This window comes from Vicugna pacos, chromosome 12 (genome assembly GCF_048564905.1).
Source record: "Vicugna pacos chromosome 12, VicPac4, whole genome shotgun sequence".
Classification (NCBI taxonomy): Eukaryota; Metazoa; Chordata; class Mammalia; order Artiodactyla; family Camelidae; genus Vicugna; species Vicugna pacos.
The window spans coordinates 45,801,706-45,827,320 of record NC_132998.1 but is presented as its reverse complement, the minus strand read 5'-3'; the positions used below and the strand labels follow the sequence as shown (position 1 = coordinate 45,827,320).

The 25,615-nt window shown below is 35.6% G+C and overlaps 1 protein-coding gene and 1 long non-coding RNA gene across 3 annotated transcripts in view; one reads left to right on the top strand and one right to left on the bottom strand.

Annotated features, from left to right (window-relative positions):
• The window catches only part of LOC116282690 (uncharacterized), a 131,822-nt gene that overhangs the window by 11,642 nt on the left and 94,565 nt on the right, over positions 1-25,615 (bottom strand). For both annotated transcript variants that reach the window (XR_012078596.1, XR_012078597.1), the window contains one exon: positions 10,920-11,043. This is a non-coding gene — a long non-coding RNA (uncharacterized lncRNA). The remainder of the gene's footprint in view (positions 1-10,919; positions 11,044-25,615) is intronic.
• PTPRQ (protein tyrosine phosphatase receptor type Q) overlaps positions 1-25,615 on the top strand; it is a 186,399-nt gene that overhangs the window by 143,795 nt on the left and 16,989 nt on the right. Inside the window, exons 36-40 of the mRNA XM_072973348.1 lie at positions 1,653-1,752; positions 4,183-4,311; positions 16,451-16,532; positions 19,693-19,783; positions 24,638-24,714. Coding sequence (XP_072829449.1) covers positions 1,653-1,752; positions 4,183-4,311; positions 16,451-16,532; positions 19,693-19,783; positions 24,638-24,714 — 479 coding nt within the window. The remainder of the gene's footprint in view (positions 1-1,652; positions 1,753-4,182; positions 4,312-16,450; positions 16,533-19,692; positions 19,784-24,637; positions 24,715-25,615) is intronic.

Here is a 25,615-nt window from a genome sequence, read left to right as displayed (position 1 = left end):
TTTGCAAATATTTTCTCCCATTTCCTAGGTTGTCATTTTGTTTTGCTCATGGTTCCGTTTGCTGTGCAAAAGCTTTTAAGTTTAATTAGGTGTCATTTGTTTATTTTTGCTTTTACTTCTATTGCTTGAGACTTGTTCTTCCTTTTCCCCCTTATGCCATAGACTCATTGAAGCAACCAGGTGAGCTGTCCTGCAGGAGGTCCCGTATTCTGAATTTGTCTGCTGCTTATTGGTGTCATTTTATTTTTTACTCCATCATCTCCTACTTCCTTATAAATTAATTACAGATAAGATCTAAGGGCTTGAACATTCACAGTCAACATTTTTGGCAGGGATACTTTACAGGTGTTACTGCCTAGATCAACATACCTCACCTCAGGAAGTGTACAATACCTGGTTGTCACAGTTTCAGTGATCTTAAAATCAATCGGTAAGTTTAGCGCTGGTGGCAGCATGATCCTTCATTGTAAAGCTGGTTTTTCCCCTTGTTATAACAAGCAGATAATCTGTGAGGTGATAGTTTGACATTCCCGAAATATCCAAGTTCTTATCAACCTTCCATCTTATCATTTAAAGATGTATTTATGATTCTTGCCTGATTCAGTTATTTAATTAGGAGTGAAAAATTAATTTCTAAATTTTAATTCTTCCACATTTATTAAACAGAATTCTCCTCTAATGAAGAGCTTTATCTCCTTAACTAGGACTATTTTTTTTTGACTTCATAGAAAACAGTTCTTTGAGAAAGGGAGGAAAATGCTTAATTTTCTCCCTTTAATTAAAAATGTTCAGAGTAAAAAAAATGGTGGTTTAGCTATAACCAGTGTTTACAAGTTAGTATTTAATTTTGATCTCTCTTTCATTGAGTAATACTAGAACTAACGGATTTTTATATATTGAATCTATTTCAGTCAATTTCAGTTTTCTTTTCATTATAAAGTTTAAATTGTTCCATCTCTGGCCAGTAGGAACCTCTTCAGGATGCTCTGTTGTTCTTCCCAGACCTTTAGTCTTTGATGGCTTCTTAGCGTTCTTGCCCCATTAGATGTTCCACATTCCTTTTGTTCCCTGATCACACTTTGGAATTACTCTCTCTCCAAGTTCCCCTAGTTTCTCTTAGTGAAAACTGTGTATCCTTTGAAAATACAGAGATTTTGGATGTGTTCTATGAGAGAGAGAGAAAGAGAAAGTTAAGTATGATTCCAAGGTTTTTTGCCTGAGCAACTGGAACAATGAAGTTGCCATTGACTAAGAGGTGGAAAGATACAGTTGGAAGAAGGGAAGTACAGGAGTTTGCACATTTTGATTTTAAAATTTTAATTATACTTCTAAATAAAGATTATAGTAGGCAATTGGACATGCAAGTCAGGAGTTCCATAGATCACAGTGAAGTAGTCATCATCACATAGATGGGAATTAAAACCATGAGGCTGCATGGGCTTACCAAGGGTGTGAGTTTACACAGAAAACAAGAAGAGGACCAAAGACTAAGCCCCAAAGTTAGAAGATCTAAGAAGAAGAGAAACACATTAGTACATTTTACTAGCCTCCTTGAGAAATATGCCAAGAAAATATTCTTCTGTATTTTGAGACCCACTATAGTATTCCATTTAATAATAACTAATGATAATGTTATCCTTCTTCCTCTTCAGGTGAAGGGCTTTCAGAAAGAACTGTAGAGATTATACTTTCAGTCACTTTGTGTATTCTTTCAATCATTCTTCTTGGAACAGCCATTTTTGCATTTGCAAGGTAAGATTTTTTTGCACTTACATTTCTAAGATGTTTTATGGACATCATTCAGTCAGACAGACGCCACCATGGTTACTTGAATGGGAAACATTTAATAAAAAGAACTGTTAAGTAGTAGAAATAGTTAACTACAAAGTGGGTAAAAGAAAACAGTAAGGGACCAGAAGTAGCAAGTGCAACACAGTGGCTGCTGTCTCTAGGCTAAGGGAGAGCAGACAATAAAGGAGCAAAGAACTAGAAGTCTCACTCCTGTTTGACAGGGAATGGCCACCAAAGGCACATGCTGCCTATCACCTATCCTTGGACAAAGAAATCTGACAGAGGAAGGGGCTGGAGCTGTTTTGTAGAAGCTCCCCATCATTATTCATTATTGGAGGGTAGGCAGGCTGGAATCGGACCGTGGAAGCAGCCCACTCTTTGGGATTATGTAGGTGGGCTGGAGGTACTTGGATCATTCACTGATGGAGAGAGTATGAACATTAAGAGGCAGCTAGAGCTCATCTGGGTGGGCTGCTGGGCTCCCACCATGAATAATGCACCACTTCAACTCTCAAGGGAAGCGTGTCCCTGTGGCCTTGCAGGATCACTGTGGTGCCCTCTATTGACAAGGCTTAACATCCTGCCAGTTGGCAAAGGAGATATGAGGTATGTTACAGAGGCTACTCCAGTATCACAGGGCAGGGCAAAGAAGGGTGGGCGTAGAGCTGAGACACAAACACAAAAGCAGAAGGTGTCAGGCTTTCTACATCTTTTCAAATAATCTATAACTCTGATAGGTTTAACTAAAAGTATTTCAACCAGGTCTAAATTTTAAAGTTTATACAGTACATTTTTACAGTAAGTAAGGACACCACTTTAAAAACGTCCCATTTCTTTATATGATAGGCCCCTTTCTCATGTTTACCAAAATGTCTGTATTATGTTTTCTAAGTGTCCTTTCAAATTCTCAGTATCAGTCTTAATCCCCCTGTTCACAGGACCTCAGAGGAAATCTTAGTTATGATCCTAAAGTCTAGTTTCATAAGGTAGATTGCTGAGTTAGACACCTTACATTTGTAAAAATAACCATTACACGAGGTGCTACTTTTATTTTATCTGAAAGACTGTCATCCTGTATTCTGTATGCCATGCATGCTGTTTCATCTTGAATGTTTAAAATTATCATTTTACTGGATAACTTAAAGGGCTTTTCCCTATCCCAGTGTTCTCAGATTGAGCCGGGAGACGGTAAGAGAACATGGTTATTTTAGGCACTTGTAAAGCTATATTGTGTAAGATGTGGTCCTTGTCCCTGAAGGATGTGATTCCACCATATTTATATTGTTTTTCTGCTCTAAAACCATTTTTTTTAAACAGGATGAACTCTCTCGGGGGCAGAAAATGGCCCCTTCATTCCCTACAACTTTCCTGCATACTTCTCTGTAGCCAAGAGTGTCTCTTCTCGCCTGAACATTTCTTAGGTTTTTAGACAACTCTGATTTGTTCAATCAACCAGAAATGTGCTTTCCCCTTCTTGTTCTGGGACACTCCAGTCAAATCCTACTTTCTACTTCTCTAAATACTAATAGTTGTAATCACTTATGTAACATTTTGTAACTAAACAATTACTGTTTTATGAGTTGTAACTTGAATTATGTTTTTTCTACATTTAGATCCTGCTTCTCTACTAAATTATGTCCTCGAGGATAAGGAGTATATTTCACACTTTATCATCATCAACACAGGATTTATAATAAATATTAAGTGTTTGGAGTACAAAAGATAGAATAGCTAAATATTACTTTGTAATATACCATACTGTGTCATAGAACAATAAGCATGTACAACAGGGCTCAAAGTGAAGAGACTTGGATGTGATTCTCAGATCATGTGACTTGTTTCTAAACCTGAGTTTCCCGGTTATATGTTATATTCTTTGGTTAGATTAATTATGTATCCTATATATAATCTTACTTAGATGTTGTATACTTGACAATATTTTTATCAAAAGCCAATGAGATAATTCAAAACACATTTTAATGTATCTTCACACATGTAAAAATGTTGCATGTGTGTAACAGCAATCGAGTGTTGCCTTTTAGCACTGGCGCTGACGGCAGTGAGCTATTTCCACACTGGCATATTTCCTTTCTATGACAAATCTATGAGACAGCTTTGGGGGAGGAGAAATTAGCTCCCAGCCTCAGTTTCATTTGCTCTGTATTTTAAATGTGCCAGTGACTCAGAAATGTCAAAAAATTATAGTAGAATACATTCTATGGAATTAAAACAGGAAAAAAGTTGAATAGCTATAAATTCACAACCTAATCAGAGATGTGATCCCAACACAAAAATTATTTGACTCATGTCTTTACTTAAAAAGAAAACTGAATCTAATGTTCTATCCTTTCTATGCTATTCCCTTTTGGGACTTGACTACACTCACTTTAGAATTCGACAGAAGCAGAAAGAAGGTGGGACATACTCTCCTCAGGATGCAGAAATTATCGACACTAAATTCAAGCTGGATCAGCTCATCACAGTGGCGGACCTGGAGCTGAAGGACGAGAGAGTAACGCGGTGAGCACACTCCTCTGGGCCGACAGTGGTCCAGAGGGCCCGGAGCCATGACCCTGTTCTGACCTATGCTTGTTGGAAGTGTTTGTGGGGCTCCTATTTACACAGGTCACAGAGATCTTCTTTCAAAGGGTGACCTCTATCTTCTACACACTTCTCACTGGTGTTCAGAGAATCACTTAATCTTCCTAATACTTTGAGTTCAATATGAACCTTGGACTATAACATTCAACTAAGCTTTTTTCCCCCCTCCTCCAGATAAATATTTATACACATTAAGACTTTAATATTTTAGATGTGAAAAAAAACTATTGGATTTTTCTGGAGGTGTCCACATTTTAATCACAAATTTAAATTAAATACGTAACTACTTGATATTGTTCATATCATTTTTATAAAAGCCTTTCTTGTAGCTCTTTATTTTAGTATAAAAGTATAAATTGTGTATTGACACTTCATTTCCTAAAATGCTTAGTATTTAAGAATTAAGTATAAAGTAAAAATTACCTTTGAAAAAGTAAATGTGTATACTAAATATTAAGTGTTATCAGTATGTATTGGAAATAGTAGAGTGCTTAGTTGTAAAGAATAAGTAATTTTAAATTCTTTTAAAACCATTATAAATTTTTCAAAATGTTGGCACATTTGAAAAACTTATACCTAATTAAGATAGTTTTATTAAGAATTTGATGAGTTATCAGGCTGTCTTAAGTTCACATTCTTACAGGATGTAACATTTTGTGATGCTTGCTAGCACATGACAGTTGTTACAAGGTACCTGGACAGCTATGTTGAACTTTTAGAAATTATTAATCAGTCTGAAAATATGGTAAAGGTCTTACACTTAAAAAGGAATTAATCATTTATAGTTATTTACCACAGTTAGTCTTTACCTAATAGACTAAGTGCAAAATTATTTCCAGCATATCTAAAAATATCTAATATGTGCTATAGAGGGAACAGTCATTTGATAAGCAAAGTCCTTCCAAATGCTACAGAATGAAAGTTATTCAGTGTTATCAGTAAATTACAAAGAAATCTGGTTTGCTGGATATGGAAACTTACTTCTTTATATTTAGATATGTACATTTTAAAATTTTCTAATACAGGTTGTTCCTATCCAACCTGGATAATGCTCCAAAGACTATGTGTAAGATGGTTATATATTAAGCAGGACAGTTTTCTACATAAAAGATCAGATTTTTTTTTTTACCCGAGATTTGCAGGGTAACTTGCCAAAATTAAATCATATCACAGCAACAGGAGAGCGTTCCTAGTATTGGGCTAGGTCCCAGTCCTAAAAGGGTTGTACTGCATGCATAGTAAAAGGAAGTTTCTCCTCCTTTCCCCCTGGGGGCCACCTGAATATCAGCAGGATGCGCTCCACTCCCTGTCCACACTCCTTTCTCAGTTCTTTGTGCCACAGGACTGGGAGCCCGTCTCAAATTTCTTCTACACGTGAAACCGTACAAGGGATAAAACTTTAATTCTCTTGGTGCAATTAATTTTAGTTTTTTGAACAATTTATTTGAATCTGTTCATACTAAAATGTGCATTTCTAAGTATCCAAATACAGTTAACAGCTTTTTAAAAAAAAGAATCGGTATTAATCACCTGTAAGTCTTTAGTAAGGCCTGTAGGAGATAGAAGTGAATGAAACCATTCAGTACTGGACAAAGTATTCTTTATCAAGGAGGTTACCATCCCAGGCAGGCTATATGGTAAGCTCTGTGTATTCTCACAGTTTGCCTCTTCCTCCACTTCTGAATCCCTTATCAAAAAGGGGTAAGATACGTATTTTTTAAATGACTGTCATGACAGCTAATGGAAAACGTGGGCAAAGACTGTATAAATTGAATTATAAATTCCCAATAATAAACAAGGACAGCCTTCCTTAACCTTGACTCATTTTCATACTTCCATGTTTTTTTATATTTATATGTCACTTTATAAAAGGATCTAGCGACGTCTTTCAAGCGTATTTCAAATAATTGTTTTCACATATAGAGAAGCTGTATTTGTTACCCCTAACCATAGCGAAGTTAGAAATTTTAGTTTCCATGCTTTTTACTTTCTCATTTGTTTGTTATGATTCCAGTGATCACGTCTGTAAAAACTTTACCTGTAATGCCAGTGGCACACAGCACTATGCTTTGCTTGCTTTATTACAGGCATTTACTGCAGTAACTATCAAGTGGCTCAGGTATTCTCATTCCAGAGCTCCATCTCCAGCTTTACGATTTGAAGGTTTCTCATGTTAATAACGTCTCTAATACATTAGACAGAAGACTTAAAAAAAAAAATCACAGATTTTCCAGCACCTGACGCATTGTGCACAAGGCTAGTTATGATCTAACTCTATTCTAAACCATACACACCTGATGAGGGTGTAGAGACCGATGACAGATTCTGGAGTTAGACTTCCACGTTGCTGAGTAACTTATACCACATGTCTTTGTTATTTGCAGGAAAGAACTCAGAAAATTTCCTTTAGATCTACCTAGCTGACAAATGCTCTTTCTTTTCCTTCCAGCCTGCCCACCTCCTTCATGCTAACTGGACTTGCAACTTTCCCCAGGGTTATATCTCATCACCAGTCCATGACAGAAATGATAAAAGAATGTCTAATCAATAATTAAAATAATAATTTTAGAGAGCTAGCTAGTTGACCAAAAAAAGTCATTACAGTGTTTGATGCTAAATTCTCTTAAGGATTTAGGGTTTTATGGTTAAATTATTATATCTGCCTGCATATTTATTTACAAGATTTTTCCTATAATTTTTGTATGTGTAAACTCTCATTAATTGATTTCATTCTACCTCGTTTCACAAAGGGTCTGAAGCTTTCTTTCATACTTCTTCCTAAGGGAGAATGTAATTCCAAAATTAGGTGCTCTGTAACTCCATGAGAACATTCAGGATTAAGCCAAGGTGATATTATCTTTACAAATGAGAATTTATAACATTATTTCATTATGCACATTTTCTATATAAGTTTAGAAAGAACAGTATCTGGGCTCATCTATTACACATTCAGCAGATTAGAAAATAACTCTTGGGGTTTATTTGATAAACAATGAACAAAATGGTATTTCTTGATGGCTCCTTCAAAACATAACCATTAACACACTGAAGTGAGAAAGGTTTCTAGGAGGAACTATTAGCCAGAAGAGCTTACACACCCAGGTAAACCACAGACCTGTCGCTTGAAAGTTGCTGAGACGAAGGAGCCCAGCAGATGGCTTTTATCTAATTTAACTGTAACAGGGATTACCTTCCAGAGAGAGTTCTAACACTTTTAAAATTAAATAGCCCAACAGAATTTTCACAAGGTAAAGATTCTACTGGCTAAACACATTTATTATCTCCTTTTTACACTTAATTAAAAGTTTGGTTTCTTTTTGGTGACCAAATCAGAAAAAAATAGAGTAACAGAATAGTATTAATCAATTTTTACTAATATTCTTACTTGACAGACACTGTTTCTTCCCCTCGTCAATCTTCCCCCTAATGTTATGCCTCGTTCCATGCTAGTTATTCTGGCTATTTTAAGAGTATTTTTCTTTCTTTAATAACTTTAAATTTCCCATGTTGAATTTTTATTAAACATATGTGTCTTTAAGAAGCTTACCATTTAAAAGAATCCTATGTATGTGCTTTGTAAACTGTAAATCAGAGTACAGTTGGTATTATAGTCATTTATAATGTTTGCTACTTTCACGTGTAGGGTTTGCTAACATGGTAACTGCTGCTGTTCATGAGCCACTAATTACCATGTAGTACATTTTGTATGTAATGGTCTCACTCAACTTGTTCAGTCGTTTGTGGTAGATGTACTTTTATCGCCATTTTACAGATGAAAAACAAAAGATGCTTAGAGGATTTAAGTTACTGTCCAAGGTCATACCTCTAGTAAATGGGACATCCAAGATGATGGCCCAGGACATTCTGAAGTGTCATGATAAACTTATGTGTGTGTATATTTAACTCTGAAGCACTCTAAATGAGATCAATATAAACCTTCTTAAAAAGACAAAGGCCCACACTATCCTTCTTCAACTAGCATTTTTCTATGCAGAGGATGATTCTAAGGGAAGAACTGCTTCTTTGGGATTATTTATTTTCTAGTGATATGAGGCAAAGGAATGATGGCATTTTAGTGTAGGTTGAAGCTTGAAGAAACTGGAAAACCTTTAGTAGTGTAATTCTTGTGACTTCAGAAAGAATGCATAATATTTGATTGATATATATGAAATTCTGTGTAAAACTGATAGCATTTGAATTGCCATCAGTTCTTTGACAGATTCTGGTCATTAATTTTACTTCTGTCTTAAACTACTTTGCAAGCAATGCTGAAAAGATGCAAATCCGGCTAAGAGATATCTGACCAAAATGTGAAATTTGGGACAAGAAATGTTGAAAAGTAGAAGAAAGCTGAAGATATTTAATGTTCATGTTCTTGTAGTAACAAATCAAAACTAATGCAGCGTGTGTGTATGCTAAATAAATAATGAATCTTTACTTCCAGATACTCTTCATTTTTCTTTAGACGAAAGGAGATTTTTGTCATCCAGTAAGTTACTGTGGTGAGGGAGAGCTCTGCTGTGATTACTTTAATCTTGTCAGGTGGTGTGCTCTATATTTTAAAATACATATGAAGTGTTTTGTTGTTTAATGTGACTTTTTCCCCCAAAGCCAAAAAAACCCAAAATACTCTGACCTTTCTACTTACAAAGTGTCCTCTACAATAGTGCATGCTCTTGCCATGGTAAAGTTACACTGTGCATTTCCTTAAGGTTGAGTCACAATGTGCATGTCCTCAGAATTTGCTGTGTTCTTATCTTGTGTTAACTTTGATAGTGAACTAAGTTTTTACCTAGATTTCTCCACATGCTTCTTTCTTATTATTACCCTGACACAAGCATTGAGGTCTCTGTCCGACAGATGGAGTCGGGGTTCACACTTTACCACCTGCAGTAGCTGAAATGAGCTTGTGTAATGTGTAAGGACCAAGGTGATGACATTTTCCATTCTCTGACTCGGGCATACACACAGTGGCACATTTCATAGAATACTTACTTCTACCTGACCAATGGGCAGTCAACTGCAGATGCTTTTAGCACCCTCCTAATGCTCAGAAACGCCCTCTGTATCCCAGCATACAGATTGCTGTCTACATTCTCAGGGCAGCACAGCAAAATGCCAGCTTGACCAGGGAGCCAACAGTTGACTCACAGTTTCTTCAGGTAAAGGATATGAATGGAAGCAGAGAGTGAAAATGTATTTGACTTTAAAATCTCAAATCTGCTACAGAGGAGCCAGTCCCTCAAGAGCCGCAAGGCAGGTGGAGCCAAGACCCAACATTCTCATTGACCATGAACAGTACTCAGCATGATCAAAACAAAGGAAGCCAGGACTATTTCTACTCTGATCATACTTAGCATTTCGGAATCATACTTACCTTGTCTCACTTCTTATTAGCTAATTGCCAAGCTCCCACTGACAAGATTAAAATCATTTCATGAAGACACATTCTCCCCAAAGGACCTGCTTGATCAAATGCAAACATTTGTCCAAGACACCCCTGAGCTAAAGCTTTCAGTGATCTCATCACACATAAAATTTCCATTTCCAACTAGCACTCAAAGCTGACCTCTCGACATTCCAGACTCACACGAGTGGTCTTGCTGAACAACTCTACCACATGCTTTTCTTCGTCATCATTAAGTGGAATCCTTTTACTTTTTTTCCTTTATGCCACTAGTACCTCAGAGAAAAATGCTTCCATTTTTTATAGAACCTCACTGTCCCTCCTCTTTCACCATTTTCTTCTCCTAGAGTCAATGAACAGTGCCCTGCTCAGAGCTCTGGCATTGATAGAGCGAAACTCCATAGTTGGGTCAACCAGAACCTGTACAGAACACCGCTTACCTCAATCACGTTAAAGTAGATGCCATCTTCTTCCAAATCTGGTTTTCCGAGGGTGCCCTCTAGCCCCAGACAGAGGACTCTATGCTGACCTTCAGGCTGGATGGACTTCCTTTTAGACGGTGGTGTCATCTGTCTCTTCATTAAGTCCACTCACCGAGAACCTCTGCCCATCTTTTCAGGCAACTGTCAGCCATCTCTTCGTCATCTCTACTGCTTCTGCCCTAGTGCCCCTGAGGTAGCTACGTTTATGCCCAGTTTTAATTTAAAATATGTGGTTGACAAAATAAAACAAGAATCTGTCCAGAATTTGTTTTCAAATGTGCTAACGTGGAGAGGCTTAGTAATCAGGAAAATTCACCTCCTGCCACCCTGAGAATCTCAGCTCAGCTCTTTGACTTCAGCAGGAATGTTGCTTTCCGTAAGTATGTATCTAAAAGTCCATTTCACCTTGTTTGAGCAATAAAAGTATCAGTTGGGCACCTTCAAGTGCCAGGCACTGGAAATAACCGTGATGAAAACGGAAGGGGCATTGCCTCTGAAGAGCTGCCCTTCAAAGAGCTAAGCTCCTTTAAACCTATTTGTCCTTCCAGATACAAGGAGACATGCGGAGAAAGTACTCAGATATCACCCAGTCATTGATTATTTTTCTAATTAAATAAGAACAATATTACGTTACTCACTCACTCAGGCGGCATGTTTCCCTCAGGACGAAGTGAAGTTTTAGAGCCAGCTGTAGACTAGTAGCCATTGGTTAGGATAATATTTTTCATTTATCCTGAGGACCACGGAAAAATTATTGGTGATCTGAAACAAGAAGAAAAGAAGGGTCAGAAAGGATTTTAAAGCCTGTAACAAATAAAAAACAATAGGAAAGAACAAATATTAAGACCCCTTTGAAAGCATTACAGTAAATGCTTTGGATAAGTAATAGAGTATCATTGTAGAAAACAGATGCGAATGTCAGAATAATTAATGGCTTGACATGTATAAACTAAAAACCTCACACTCAATATTTTACAAAACTTGAGAAGATTAATTAACATGTTTTACCAGAAAGATTCTTCAAAAATTTTTATTGGAATAGGAAATACATGTTTGTGTGACAAATACGTATTTTTACATTAAGGCAATAAACTTCGAGGTCCTTTTCTTTTTAAGCTAATGTGGTTAACAGGTTCTTGATTGGCTCTGTGCCACTGGTAATGCTGATTTAGAGCTGCTCACCTATAGGCTGTCATCTCTGGCTCTATCTGGATGATATTTTAATTCCCAATAGATTTCAACTAATTGACCTTGAGGGAAAGTTGATTCTCTGTGACAATATGGTCTTCAATCACCACTGCCAACATAAATAAATGGTTCCTCTCCGGATCTATCAAGAGTAATCTGAGTGGAATTTAAGTTTTTGATAGACTTTTAAAAAATGAGCCCAGACATGAACTAATACCCCTTTCAACAAAACGGCATAGGATTTAAGCTAAGATTCATATAATAAAAAGTGTTTAGCCCTTTATATTGGAAAGTGGTCAGTTATTTTATTGAAATCTGGCCAGTTTCCCAGTTGATTTATAGACTAATGTAGTGAATATAATTTGATAGTGTCTATCAACTATTGTAAATAAATAACAGTACCATACCAGTCTAAAATAATCTCCATGTAACAATTTTTAAAGTTTTTAAAAATATTAACACAAAGTTTTCTATTTGAGTCTGTCTCCACAGATCACTTGATTTCAAAACAGCACTGCTTCTGATACATGCAAATTTCTGTGAGGTTTTTTCCTATGCTGATCTAACCAAATAATTTTTCTTAAAGGATTTTAATTTCTTCATCAGTAACAAGTCGATGCATTTTCCTCATATTACATCCCACCTTCTTTTCTAATTACCTGCATAAATTGTCCAAATGACTACTTTTTTTCCTATTTACAAATGAAACCTTAAAACATCAAAGAAAAATAAAATTTAGACTGCAGCCAATACTTAAGGGAAAAAATCCACCCATACAATATGAGGCTAAGAATCAAGGCTTCAGACAACAAGAAAAAAAAAACAAACTAATATTTAGTTGAAATAGGTAATTTATCCCAAAATGTCTCCTCCATTTAAGATATCCAGATAGGTGTTTTGATTTCAGTTCACACACAATTGTGAGGTAAGCATAGACTGGAAAGTTGCATAAAAATACTTCTAGAAGCCTTGTTTCTCACATTATGTAAATACAAATGTGAAGGACAGCTTATGTAAAGTGATTGGGTTTAGATACAGAGAATGACACCAAAAAAAAATAAAGCCAAAACAGATCATTTTCTGAAACCTATTTTTTTATTACTTGTGTACATAAGGGTGATTTTAGTATTCATATATCTAATTTCCTAAGTATCTAGCACTTGTTAACCTCCAATGTGAGAGGATCTGATACGACTTTTTTAGACTTGTATACTGTATTGATGCATCCATTGATCATACTTATTTCAACCTTGGAGTAGGACTTCCTGAGAATTCTCAATTGCTGAATTTTTTTTGGAAAATTCATTTAGCTCAGATATTCTCTCATAATAACCAGAGCACTTATATTTAGCTTACTATGTATCTTACTCTGAATTTATCCACAATTGTATAGTTAACATTTATTCACTGTCTACTGTGAATAAGTTTATGCGGGACTTATATAATAAGCCAAGTATTAATCCCGCCCATGCTTTCAAGTATACATGAACCTCAATGCACGGGTCCTTAAAACACACACGTATATAGCCATAAGACAAGGTGGAAGGTGATTTGTCCACAGGAAGTTTGTTTCACAGAAGGAAGAATTTATTTTCTCTGTAATAAAATAGGGTAAGGGCCAGTTAATAGTTCTATCAGCTATTACAGAATCAGTAGAATCCGGTCAAAACACCTGGAATGGTGGAAACTGATAGTAAGAGAATATTTGCAGTGCCAACAGGGTAATGTGAAGGGTAGTTTTAAGGAATAATGTAAAAAACGAGGGCATGATTAGAAATGCTTTCCACATGATAATATGAAAACAGAATTATTACAGCCTTTATATTGTTAGAGATTTATTTAGGATTTGAGATGATAACTAGAAAACCAAACTTGGCTTTGTGATCACTCTTTTACTCTGGGACTCTGATTAGGAAGAATAAAATAGGAAATCTTGCTGCTTAATTTAGCTCAATTTAGTCTTTCCAGTTTTGAGTAAAATTAAGATAGATTATTCCTTTAGGAAAAAAAAATTCCTTCTTTATATCAGTATCATTGTAGAACAGATCGGTAGGAGGAGCTTGAGTTTTACAAACTGAACTAGAAACAGCAATTATGATACTAATGATAGTAACTAGCATTCATGTGTTGCTTCCGAAGCCAGAGGTGTGCATTTCTTAGCATTTTACATATATAAACTTGATTTACATGTATTTGCCGTATTCTCTAAATTAGGAACTAAGAAAGAGATTAAGTTACTTGCTCAAAATATTATCACTGGTAATTGTTGGAGCAGGTATTTGAAGTCAATAAGGGCACTGTCTTTTATAAGAAGAAAACGCACAAATATCCACCCAAATCCGAAAGTTAGCCAGTTAGAGTTTAAAATTAGTATCTCTGGAAAGACCTTTTCAAAATCAAAATAAGAATAAAAGCAAACCACTACTTCACTGAAAAGAAATTAACCAAAAGAAAAAAAATATTAATCTTAATTTCTAAATAAGAATAGAGATCATTCATGAAAATAGATCAAGGATGTGAATAATAATCTGATGCTTTAGCTATTTCTTGCTCATTTATATTTTTAATATGATTATTCACATTTAATGTCTCTTGGGGATTTAATAACTGTGTCCTGATTCTTCAAATGGCTTACTGATGGCTGCTCAGAAACTAGCTCTATTTCAGATTCTGGACAGCCTAGTAAAAATATTTTTGCCAGTATTGCCTCAAATAATCCTGGAGCCTGTAGGAAAGGTGATCTTCATACAACTTAAGAATTTCCATGTCTGTGTGGTAGCAGGGAAATTGATCTTGCTAATTCAAGTGTCTCACTCATTTCTATCTTAAGCTCAGTTAATTAAGATTTCCCAACCTAACCCTTGTTTCTTTCCTGTTTCTGAGGAACATTGTGGCATAGGAGCACTGGGGCGTCCGGCACCTTAAGGGGCTTGGGTAGAGTGGGTCTAGCCTATGGTTTGTCTTTCTTTCTTGCACGTCTTTGCTGAGGGGAAATTATTCCCAACAGGGACTGATTGTTGCCTGGGTCCCCACTGCATGTATGTCAGAAGTCTTTCCAGGCCCTCCAATTCATATGTTCTGTCTCCCTGCCCCCAGATTAAGGACTCTTCTGATTCAGTATCCCATTCAGCCATCTCCATATCCATCTAGTCAGAGTCAAGGTTTCTCTGTTGCCTTCTTAGGACCACTCCAAGGTGTTGTGGGAAGCCCACAAGCTTGTCCACCGAGACTTCGCTCTAGCACTGCTGTTTACCACTGTGATGCCGCCTTTGATTATGGATTGCCCTACTAGGTTATTATCTGAAAAACAGAGGTGCTTCCTTCTGCCTGGGGACACTTAACGGCCCTGACCAAGAATTCACCACTCTTCCCGACAACACCTGCTCCAGCATCCTCTTATTTTTCACCACTCCTGTACTGTAATAAAACACACTTCTTTTGACTCCTGCTTTCTTCACTGAACACACCCCTTTATGACCATTTTCATAGTATTCATTATGCCACATTTTTCAATCTAATTACTTTTTTCATTTGTCCTTTACTTCAAAAATCACATTTCTCTTATAAATATTCTTCACTTAAGTACAGTAAAATCATCCCTAATAACATTTAAATTAAAAACTTTAAAGAAAAGTGGGTATGCTCTTTTATTTCATTATACTTTTTGCCTTTTGTGTTTTTTTTGCAGTGCTAATTTGTTGTGCATGACAAGCGTGTTACTAAAGATGTGTCCGTCTCTGAGTTTGTGTTGCATAGCTGTTAAAAATTACTTCAATTTTTTTCAGAGTATAAATAACTTGACCAATAAACTGTCACAAAATATATGTATACCTAAAGTAATTGAAAAGATTGTGATTTTTTAATGGTTATGTATTCATCAAAACTCTCATTAAATAAGACTTAGACAATATGATGTCATTTGTCAAAGGTCCACCCTCCCTGATTCAGCACTCTCTATGGACAAAGGAAACAAATTTTTTTAATCCACATTAAGTCTTTTAGACAAGTAAATACTATGCAATATATTAAAGAGTGGTCTGTTTTTAGTGTAATGCCCCAAATGCCAAACAATATACAAGAGTAAATTCTTAGCTTGAGAGAGAAGTTAAATTATTGGCCATATATGGGTCCAAATAATGTAATTTTGAAAATGAAACAGGATTTAAAATAACGATCACACATCAAAGGTACAGTATGTTATACATCACTGATGTATTATGTTTTTCTGACTTTAATTAGAACTCTTTCACAAAGAGCTGTACCTCAACTCATAATGCATTTAACACAATCTCTGTTGCAGGTTACTTAGTTATAGAAAATCCATCAAGTAAGTTTGTTAAATATCTTTTCTCCTTTTTGAGTATCAACTCTAGATCCACTGATTCAACAAACCTTAATGTGTGGTTCCTTTTTTGTATGTTTGTTAGAAAAACCTCCAAGCTGGATATAAATCATAAAAGCATGACTAATTGCATGGTAACTGGAGAAACGCTTTCTCCCTCTCTGGGGTGAAGCCTGCATGTCTGTATTTTAGCTTGGGAAGTAATACGGGGATATTTAACCTCCTTAGGGTTTAAAAACCATGTCGTTACGAGAATGAGGTCACTGCAATATTTTATATCTTCTAAAACCTTGTAATGTATAAAATGTTTTCTGTATGACAAAGAGGTATTATGTGCTTTAGGATTCAATGATAACTTCATGCTCTTACATTTACTTGAAAAATTTTCTTCATTAAAATGTGAAATCATTTATTTAAAGTCATTTAAATACTGAAGGACTTCTGTGCTGTGAAATACAAAGAAAGTGAACTTAAAGGGGGAAAGTTAATGTTGTAAATATGACAGAGTGACTTTAAAGGGCTGGGTGGTTATGAAATGTCCCTGGTTCTGTAACTTGCTAACTATAAAGGCAGGCCCCTCGCTAAAGGCAAAGAACTCAACCTAACATGACTCCATTTTATACCTTTCTTTGCTTGGAGGCCGATAAGCAAGAAATCCTTCCTGCAACATGTTGAAGAGCTTTGCACAAACAACAACCTAAAGTTTCAAGAGGAATTTTCGGTATGTTACTAGCAGTTGTCACAACACCGCCAGACCTCCAGTCGTTTCATGTGTCACATTTCATGTCCATTTTAAGCCTGCAAGGCCATGAAGGACTCTGGCCTTGATAATCAATACCCAATTACCAGGTTGATTGTTTGGACAGTAACGTTACCCTGGGCAGCCCCTGGTGCGGCCTGAGCAGAACTGTTCACCCCCCGTGTCGGGAGAAGGTGCTCCACTTCAGCCCTCCCCAGCCAGGGCAGCCTGGACCCGTGTCTGCTCTGCTCTCTCGCCCAGATGTGGACGTGTGGCTCTGGAATGCTGTGTGCATTAGTCCTTGTGTGCGTACGAGGTGTAGGTGGCACCCTAAATGTGTTTTTGTATTTAAATAATTATTTTAGATTTAGAAACTAAATAATTCCATTTTATATTTGCCTCCTTAGTTTACGTCAGTGGTATAGCTGAACCTGAATACAGAACTCGATGCTTCCAGAACCTATAAAAACATTATTTCTAGAACTGCCCCCAAATTTAAAAACAGATAAGTAATACTTGTGTTACAGGCCTATTTTTAAGCGACCATGGAGTAAAATGCCATTTTACATTATACAGAATAAACAAACTTCAGAACTCGTCACTTTTAACACTGTTTAAAAGTTACGATTACTTTTACTGCCTTTAGCATTTTTTACATCTATAAAATTGAAATTATATTCAAACATAAGGTGTGAATTAGATCTACAATCAATTTTAAAACTTGAGCCTCTTTCCTACCTTAGATGATTATTTTGTATTATAAAAATAAAACATTTCTAAGTGTTACCAAAAACCTTTATTTCAACTTTTTCATGAGTTTTAGTCTGTGAACAAAGAATTAAACAATTGGCTTGAGTAATTCAGGATCATAGTATTTCAGTCTCTCAGGGAATAATAACAAAAATGTGAGAAGATTAATGGTATTTCCTACAGCTTTTTGGTTATGCTTATTAAGTAATATTGGTCTGGATGTAACAGAATCAATGGTACTGTAAAACTTATTAGCATTTATGCAGCAAGAACTCTTTTTCACAAGCAAAAGTGTAATTTCACTAGAATGGGAGCGAATATAGTTACATTATACATAACTGAGTAGATGAAAAGTTTTATTAGCCATAACATTTACCCATATGTCATATTGAGAAAATTTCTAGTTTAACTTTTTTGAAGATCATGGTTTTAATCACTTGTTTTTTTTTTTTAATGTAAGTATGTAAGTTGTATGCATATATATATATATTATGTAAATATATCTACGTATCTAAGGAACATGGTTTTTAAATTGCTTTTTATCCTAGTGCTACATTAATTTTCAAGGCAGAATTATGTTTTAATAAGCAAATGCATATTTGATACAAATCCCTGACACACCTTGTACCTCAGGTCATATGTGCTTACACCTTAAATATTACTAAGCTCCTACTATGTGACAAGCCTTGTATTTGGCACATTGATATATATCGGTTCAACACTTAACAGCTAAGTGACCTCGGGCACATCACTTCCACTCTGTTCTTCAGTGTCCTCATTTGCAAAATGAGAGTATCTCGTTGCGTTGTGACTACTAAACTGAATGTGTGTAATGCTAAGAATAGTGGCTGGCACAAGTATTTGCTATTATGATTTCTCCCACCAAGAAGTTCATTTTATGGTGAGAACTGCAGGCACGTATAAAAGAAAAATCACGAATACACTTATCATGATACAGACATGCAGAAAGAAGTGAGGATACTAATCGGAAAAGATTCCACAAAAAGGTGACCTGCCAGATGAACCTGAAGACAGAGCAAAAGTCCAGTGAGCAGATAAAGGGGAACAGGTGTTCTCGAGGAGAGCATGAATGCAAAAGCCGAAGGATGCCAGCCAGCCCCGCTGGTCTGGGATCCCACTGCAGAGAGGAACCAGTAGGAGGAGTTTCGTGGCAAGGGCGGTTGAGGCCCCGCGTGCCCTGTTAAGAACAAGGCCACTGAGTGTAACCTTACTATCCAAACAATCAACCTCGTAACCGAGTACTGATTATCAAGGCCAGAGTTATTTCAGTCTCTAAATGGAAACTTCCCTGTGAACTAACTCCGGAACAGAAGTCCTGCTTTTCAGGTGATTTCTACTTCCCCTTCTTCTCCCCTCTATTTCTTTGTTCCTGATAAATATGCTGACATATACTCCCAAAACCTGACACAAGGAGGCTGTTCTAGGATTCCTCACTTGGTTAAAACATTTTTTTTCTAAGCCTTTTGTGCCAACACACTGGAACTTGGATGTTTCCACCGTCCCTCTCCTCTCACACGTACATACACGCAAAAGACAGTCCAGATTTTCTCTTTGCGGAAAAAATAAGATAGAAGCGAAAATTAGCCAGTTGAAAGAAATAATTTATAATAATGTTGAAAAAATTGTAAAACCCCACAGTTTTAACACTGTTTGAGGAATATGGTCAACTGAGATATTTCTAATACGGAAAACTGTAAAATTCGTAAGTGTGAATCATCAGTTCAACAAAATAATGAACATGTTTCCTTGCACCAGCTTTCTTCATGGTAGATGGATCATATCCTAATTTTTCACCAAAATGGCAACAGCAGGTCTCCTTGACCCTTCATCTGTGTCTGATCACTCTAAATCACACCTTCGCATTCCGCTACCGATTTAACAATGCCTCCTGAGAACGCGAACTGACCTTTGGCATCTTCTCAAACTGACCAATGTTGTACCAATTAATAGGCATGAAATCACACTGCCCGAGGAGAAAAAACAAAAAATAAATCACCGACTGCCTTTCCCTACTAAGGAGACGTTAAAATATTAAATAATACATAGTGTGTATTTGATGAAACCATTAGTAAAGTATGAGAAGCAGTTGCTAACATGGTTACCACATCTCAGAGCTTCCCAAAGGACAGAGAAGGGATCCCAAAGGAAGCAGTTACCCAGCTGACCAATTCTATTCAGGAAATTCTGTTTCATTTTCAGTGGAAGTTCATCTAAGTCCATTACTGTTCATTTGACCTTGCTTCTGCAGTGATGAGAGGTGTTTTCATTTTAAAAGTAAAAGGGTTTAGAGTAAAGAATAGCCTTTTACTATGCGGAAATTCTTGTTTACATCTGAAATCAATCTAAACTTTGCAATGACTTTGATCCACAGGAATTACCTAAATTTCTTCAGGATCTTTCTTCCACTGATGCTGACCTGCCTTGGAACAGAGCAAAAAATCGCTTTCCAAACATAAAACCATGTACGTGCACTTACTGTCTCTGATTTTAGCAGTGACACATTTTTCAAATGAGCGCAAAATGCATTTTAGCATTTTTGCTTAAAAATACCTTGTTACATATTAATTGAATTATAATAATGTATTTTCTTAGCAGCAACATTTAAATTGTATCTCTTTTGCTTTGTTAATATTTATTAAAGTGAATGTACACGGTTCTCAGCTTGTTCACACAAGGTTCACTCGTGCAGGTGCGAAGAAACTGTAGACCTAATAGTTTCTTAGCTTTGTAATTTAACCCAAGTAATGAAGCTCTCTGATATCTTCCTACAGACCTAGTTCTCAAATGAAAAGAGAAAGTTTACACGTAACTTTGTGCACTGGTTTCCCTTAAGAGCATGGGAGTGCTTTCTTATGGAATATAAAAGCATTGCAAAGTATTCATGGAGATCACAGTAAATGTATGAGGACTGGTTTTAGCAAGGAGGCAGGCTTGTGCTTTACCATGGTAAACATAGCTTCACTTTTCAACCAGTAAGAAAAAGAAACTGCATTATTGCTTTAAGAATTAACAGTGATGTCAAAGAAAAAAGACAGCATTCCTTTGCTAATAATAGCTGTATGTTTGATATTCTATTTATTCAACAGATGTTCCTACTACCTATATTCTGATTCAATACATTTTTCTATTATGAAATTAAAAAGTGGTATTTGTGAAGCTCTGAAAAAACTGTCAATATGGTTTCAAAATCTAGAGTTTTAAAATAGTGCTAATTTTAGAATTAACACATATACACACACACACATACATGTTTCTATGTTCTATGCCTTTTCAAAACTACATTGGGGAAAATTTTATACCTATAAAAATTGAACTCTTCTAAGACGACATGGATTTAGAGAAGCATATAATCGCAGAATGTAAAATTATAAGGATATGGATAGGAAGAAAAGGACCATACTCTGTTATTCTAAAACAAGAGGATAACTGAGGCATGAAGTAAACAAATTTAGGGAAACATGATATAGGAGGTAGTAACCTAACGGAATCTGTTAATTCCCAAGAATGAGAAAAGGATGAAAATACAAATAGCTTTTAACCACCTAAAATCCTTTCCGGAACAAAACAAATCATAGGTAAATGACTATACGAGTAAGTTGACAAGTAAGACGTTATTGTAGGAAATAAAGGAATGTTAGTATTTCATCTCCAAATTCCTGTGGCATGACCTTTCTTAAGTCCTCCTGTTTTCTCTTTCACAGAGTTAACCTGGGTTGGATGCATCATAAGTTTAAGAGATACGGAAATTCTCATGTGTTTATATTCATCCATATTTAAATTTCCTTCAGATTGTCTGCTTTATGCTTATTTAGCAATATTCTGGGAAAACTACTACAGTCTGATTGAAGGACAGTAACTACAGAATATTTAATGTTTATTTACAATTATATATTTGGCTGAATTTATAATATACCACTATATATAAAATAAGTAAATAAAATATATCTAGCTTATTTCCAAAAACCAAGAGTACCTGACTTAAAATATGTAAAAATTTGGTATGTTAGACGTTTTTAAAACGTGACATTTTGATCTTTTATTATTAAGATCTCAGTGCACCCTTTTCTGGGTTCCCACAATGGCTTGAGGTCACACAGTGCTAGCAGCTAGCACTCAGAACGAGAAGAGAGTAAGAGTGGGCCACAGAACTAAATCAATGTCCTTACAACCACAAGGAGAACTGAGGGGTAAGATTACCCTGATATCTGAGGCTAAGACAAAAAATAACTAGTGATGGAATTATACTGTAAATCAAGGACGTCTGGAATATTATAAGCATTGCGTGCAATTTTTTTTCACCTTCACTAGAGACAAATGGATTGTGTCCAATTGTTCTGCTTTCTTCTTAATTTCAGTACAGAAAACTCACAGTAATTTTCCAGATAATATACTATATCCACATTCAATATCCTTTAATGGATTTTTTAGAGGAAAGCTTTTTCTTAACTGTCCTCTTAAAGAATTGGAGGTACTATAAGAAATAATTTTGTTAGGAAGAATTTTATATTTTTTCTTAGCAAAAATTTTATGTATTTTCAAGAATGTTATTAAAATAACTTAATGATTCAACTCATACATACTGGCCGCTGTACAGTAAAATGACTAAGACCATGTGGGCTCTAATCAAATTTCTTGGGCTGCTACTCTGTTTACCTACTAATGACCTTAATGACTGGACAGATAATTCAGTGATGTTTCCCTCCTACGTTTATTTCAAGGAGGTAGATGAAATAACCGTGTAAATCACTCTGCCTAGTACCAGGACACAGGAAGCTCTCAGTAAATATTAGTTCCTGTGAGTGTTAGTTAAAAAAAAAAATCAACAGATTGCCTATTTTTAAAAGCTGCTAACTTTCTGGGTGAATAAAATTCAGTAACCGGCCCTTAGGGTCTCTGGTCTGGAGATAATAAGCCCACTTCCCTAACCTGGGTTGGAAGATAAGCTGTAAACTCACATCCACTTCTATGGGCAAATACACCCTCGCTACACACACGCACGCACACTGGGAACAAGCAAATGAAATGCTTAAACTGTATATAGACTCCCACTGTGCTTGCAGAGAAGCCATGAAGCCAAAGAAAGGTTTTTTCCTCCCGTAGAGAATGAATTCCTTTTAATAGTCTGAATTTTAGCTTGAGCCCAGCTAAGTGAAGTGCATTGTTTCCCGAGTAATGTAGGAAGCAGGATTTCAAATATCACAGTGCATTTTAGAAGATATTCGCTTACAGGGCTTTAAGATTCTAGAATTAGCAGCAAATGCATGCAGAAGAGATTTCCAAATCTCTATCTGACAGGACACTATGACCTTCCAAAGTGTTCCACGCCATGAAGAAAAATTTCACTTGCTGTTGACTCAGATAGTTATAAGCAGGAGTATCGAGTGAACAGAAACCTGATGGCTTCCCTTCCTCAGTTACATGACTGGCCATGATGTCATTCAAGTAGTTAGATCACACCAAATTCAAAATCTTTGGGACATAAATCATTCACATAAATTTGCTTAAACAATTCCCCATATTTAAACCCATTGGTTAGGTCATTATAATTACTAATGATACTGCAAAGTCATTCTGAATTTTAAGAACATGAGAACATGTTTTGAGTTCTACACAGCTTTGTAAGTTCTATAAGCTTTCATAGAACTTTTCCTCAAGAATATTCTACCAAATAAGTACTATAACCATGTATTATAGCTGAGGTAACAAAGGAACAGAGGAGTTAAGTAATTCCTCCAGGGCCTTTATCAATGGTAGCTAGATCATCTGGAACTCAAAACCCAAACCCACTCACCCATTTCCTCCACTACTGAATGCTTTCTCATTACAACTTTTTTTAATTCAAATAATTAAGGAGTAATAGATACTTTGTGTCATTTCCTTATCTAGTTAAAATTAGCACTTGACATATCAATTATACCAACTTGGTAAAAATCCTGAGGCAAAAATAATTAGACACTTTTCTTTGAAGACAAGTAATAGGTGGAGGGCATCTAATTTTTCTGGACCTTAAAATAGTCTAAAGAATAATAATTAGAAGTTTGGTATTAAAGAAAGAATAGGCAGATAACTTAAAGGAAGCAAATAAATGGTTCAGAAACAGAACTAAACATGTAGAGAAAGCTAGCGTATGCTAAAAGCAGTGTTTTGAACAAGAGGGAAAGGACGGATTATTTGTTGTTCCAAATGGCAACAAACAATAAGACAGATTTTAACTTATTCTGTTTCCAAAAAGAAAAAAAAATGGCTCAAAAATCAAAATATTTAAAACAAAAGAATAACCCATTAAAGATCCAGAAGAAACTATGAATGAATTCGTGAAAATAGGAATATTGGTGTGACAAAGACCTTTGTATATAGGACACAAAAAGCCATAGTGGAGCCATAATAAAAAATGAGAAATTAGATTACAAAATATATAAATTTTATATGACAGGATAGCTAGCAGCTGACTAACAGAGTTAAAGACAAATGACAAACCAAGAGAAAATTTCAGTACATATATCATATTTTTAGTATAAAATATTTTTCAAAATAGTATAATATTAAATGGCAATTAATAGAAAAGATATTTAATATGGACAATATACAAAGCTAAGAAGCTCAATTTCTCTTATATTTAAGGAAATCAAAATAAATACTATGAGACATCAATCTGTATATGAAAAGATCATAAATTACAATGTTCAATAACATCTTGTGGTAGTGAAAGTAAAAGGAATCAGAATTGTACAAACATTTTTGTTCAGAGTGTAAACTGATAAAATTTGAGGACAGTTTGGCAATATGTTTCAAAATTTGAGCTGCATAATATGATTTGGGAATTTTACTGCTGGTCATGTATTCTGCAAATACACTCCAACGTATATGCAAAAAGTCCACTTATGTTTATTCAGCATTTTATAATAACAAAACGAGGTGAGTTTTAATCATCATAAAAAGCAAAATAAGTATGCTATATTCAAACAATGAAATACTATACAGCTTTTAAAAATATTAAGCTAGATAGCACTGCTTATGCTAGTATGGAAAGATACACGTTAAAAAGTTTTGCAGAATGGAGTGTTATGTCACCCCCTTTGTGGTTAATTTTATATGAATATGTATAGAAAATTCTGTAAATAAATACAAGAACATATTAATAGTCACTGTCCCTGGGTACTGCAATATGGAATGAGAGGGAATTTCTACCTTAAAATTTTACAGCCATCTATAATGTTCAATGTTACATCATGAACTTCTTTGTATTACTTTTACAGTAAGAAGGTAATGACAATTTGAAGAGTGAATTCGCACTAATTTCTTATATTTTCTTCTAGATAATAACAACAGAGTGAAGCTGATAGCTGATGCTAGTATTCCAGGATCGGATTACATTAATGCCAGCTATGTTTCTGTAAGTTGCTATTTTTTATATATTTCATATTTTTATAAAACATAAATACTGCCATTATAATTACTCTTCCAACTATTTAAAACAAGAAATTCATTACAACCTCTATGGATTTAATTGTACCAGTTCCTTACAACATTCTGTACTCCCGTTTTATAGATGGGGAAATGGAGGCCCATAACAGAGACTGCAATTTACACACCAATCATTTCATTAGTAAGTGGCTAATGTACAATTTCAAGCTACATATCCCCGGGTCTTTCCACTGTTTCATGTTAGTCAGTAGCCTCTGTACCCAATGAGGTCTGCCAATCGCTCCTCCAAAGAAAAATTAACCAAAGGGACAGTTATGTCCATGCAATGCAAAAACCTCTTATGCTCTTCTTCCCTTCTAGAGTCTCAGTCCATCAGAGGACTCTGATGCCATGTTCTATCCTCAGCTACTTGTACAATGTGCACTCATGGTAGCTACTCAATAAACATATCTGAAATGAACCAACATGGGGTGAAGTGTTATATGTCTAATTGACTATGTCGCACATCATATATAATAAATGCTTGCTGCCTTGGATTGAATATTGAATAAAACCAAAGTGTTTTAAGGACCTCTCTCCCTCTCCTTGTCCATGGCTCTTTGGTTCTCTCAATGCCCACCACCATCATAGGTACAAAGAAACCTTAGATGAACCCAAGATGGCTGCTTGGGTTGACACAATCATGGGACCTCAGAGTAGGAATTGCTCTTGTGATTATTTAATTACACCATTCGCCTTGGAACTCTTTCTGAAAAAATTACTGATAGATATTAGCCTCTTTTGGCATTGATTCACCTATTTCCTCCTAAGGCCATGTTTCTATCACCAAACAACTCAAATATATAGATTAAAAACAAGATACATTCCCT